This window comes from Austrofundulus limnaeus, unplaced genomic scaffold (assembly GCF_001266775.1).
Source record: "Austrofundulus limnaeus strain Quisiro unplaced genomic scaffold, Austrofundulus_limnaeus-1.0 Scaffold5094, whole genome shotgun sequence".
NCBI lineage: Eukaryota > Metazoa > Chordata > Actinopteri > Cyprinodontiformes > Rivulidae > Austrofundulus > Austrofundulus limnaeus.
In genome coordinates, this window is record NW_013957496.1 from 1 (window position 1) to 1,055 (window position 1,055).

Here is a 1,055-nt window from a genome sequence, read left to right on the forward strand (position 1 = left end):
CGTCAGTCCATACCTGTCAGTCCATACCTGTCAGCGCATACCCCTCAGTCCATACCCGTCTGTCCATACCTGTCAGTCCATACCTGTCAGTCCATACCTGTCAGTCCATACCTGTCAGTCCATACCTGTCAGTCCATACCCGTCTGTCCATACCCGTCAGTCCATACCTGTCAGTCCATACCTGTCAGCGCATACCCCTCAGTCCATAACCGTCAGTCCATTACCGTCTGTCCATATCCGTCAGTCCATACCCCTCAGTCCATACCCATCAGTCCATACCCATCAGTCCATACCCCTCAGTCCATACCCCTCTGTCCATACCCGTCAGTCCATACCTGTCTGTCCATATCCGTCAGTCCATACCCCTCAGTCCATACCCCTCAGTCCATACCCCTCAGTCCATACATCTCAGTCCATACCCGTCAGTCCATACCTGTCAGTCCATACCCGTCAGTCCATACCCCTCAGTCCATACCCGTCAGTCCATATCTGTCAGTGCATACCCCTCAGTCCATAACCGTCAGTCCATATCCATCAGTCCATACCCCTCAGTCCATACCTGTCAGTCCATACCCATCAGTCCATACCACTCAGTCCATACCCCTCAGTCCATACCCCTCAGTCCATAACCGTCAGTCCATATCCGTCAGTCCATACCCCTCAGTCCATACTCGTCAGTCCATACCTGTCAGTCCATACCCGTCAGTCCATACCCCTCAGTCCATACCCGTCAGTCCATACCCGTCAGTCCATACCCCTCAGTCCATACCCGTCAGTCCATACCCCTCAGTCCATAACCGTCAGTGCATACCCCTCAGTCCATAACCGTCAGTCCATATCCGTCAGTCCATACCCCTCAGTCCATACCCGTCAGTCCATACCCCTCAGTCCATACCCCTCAGTCCATACCCATCAGTCCATACCCGTCAGTCCATACCCCTCAGTCCATACCCGTCAGTCCATACCACTCAGTCCATACCCCTCAGTCCATAACCGTCAGTCCATATCCGTCAGTCCATACCCATCAGTCCATACACGTCAGTCCATACCTGTCA

The 1,055-nt window shown here is 53.5% G+C and overlaps 1 protein-coding gene across 1 annotated transcript; it reads left to right on the top strand.

Annotated features, from left to right (window-relative positions):
- Positions 1 to 3: 3 nt before the first annotated feature.
- On the top strand, positions 4 to 1,041 carry LOC106512244 (putative proline-rich protein 21; the record flags this gene model as incomplete). Its single annotated transcript, XM_014000910.1, has 1 exon — positions 4 to 1,041. A coding segment is annotated over one exon (822 nt), but the record flags the coding sequence as incomplete, so codon positions are not given.
- Between the last annotated feature and the right edge of the window lie 14 nt (positions 1,042 to 1,055).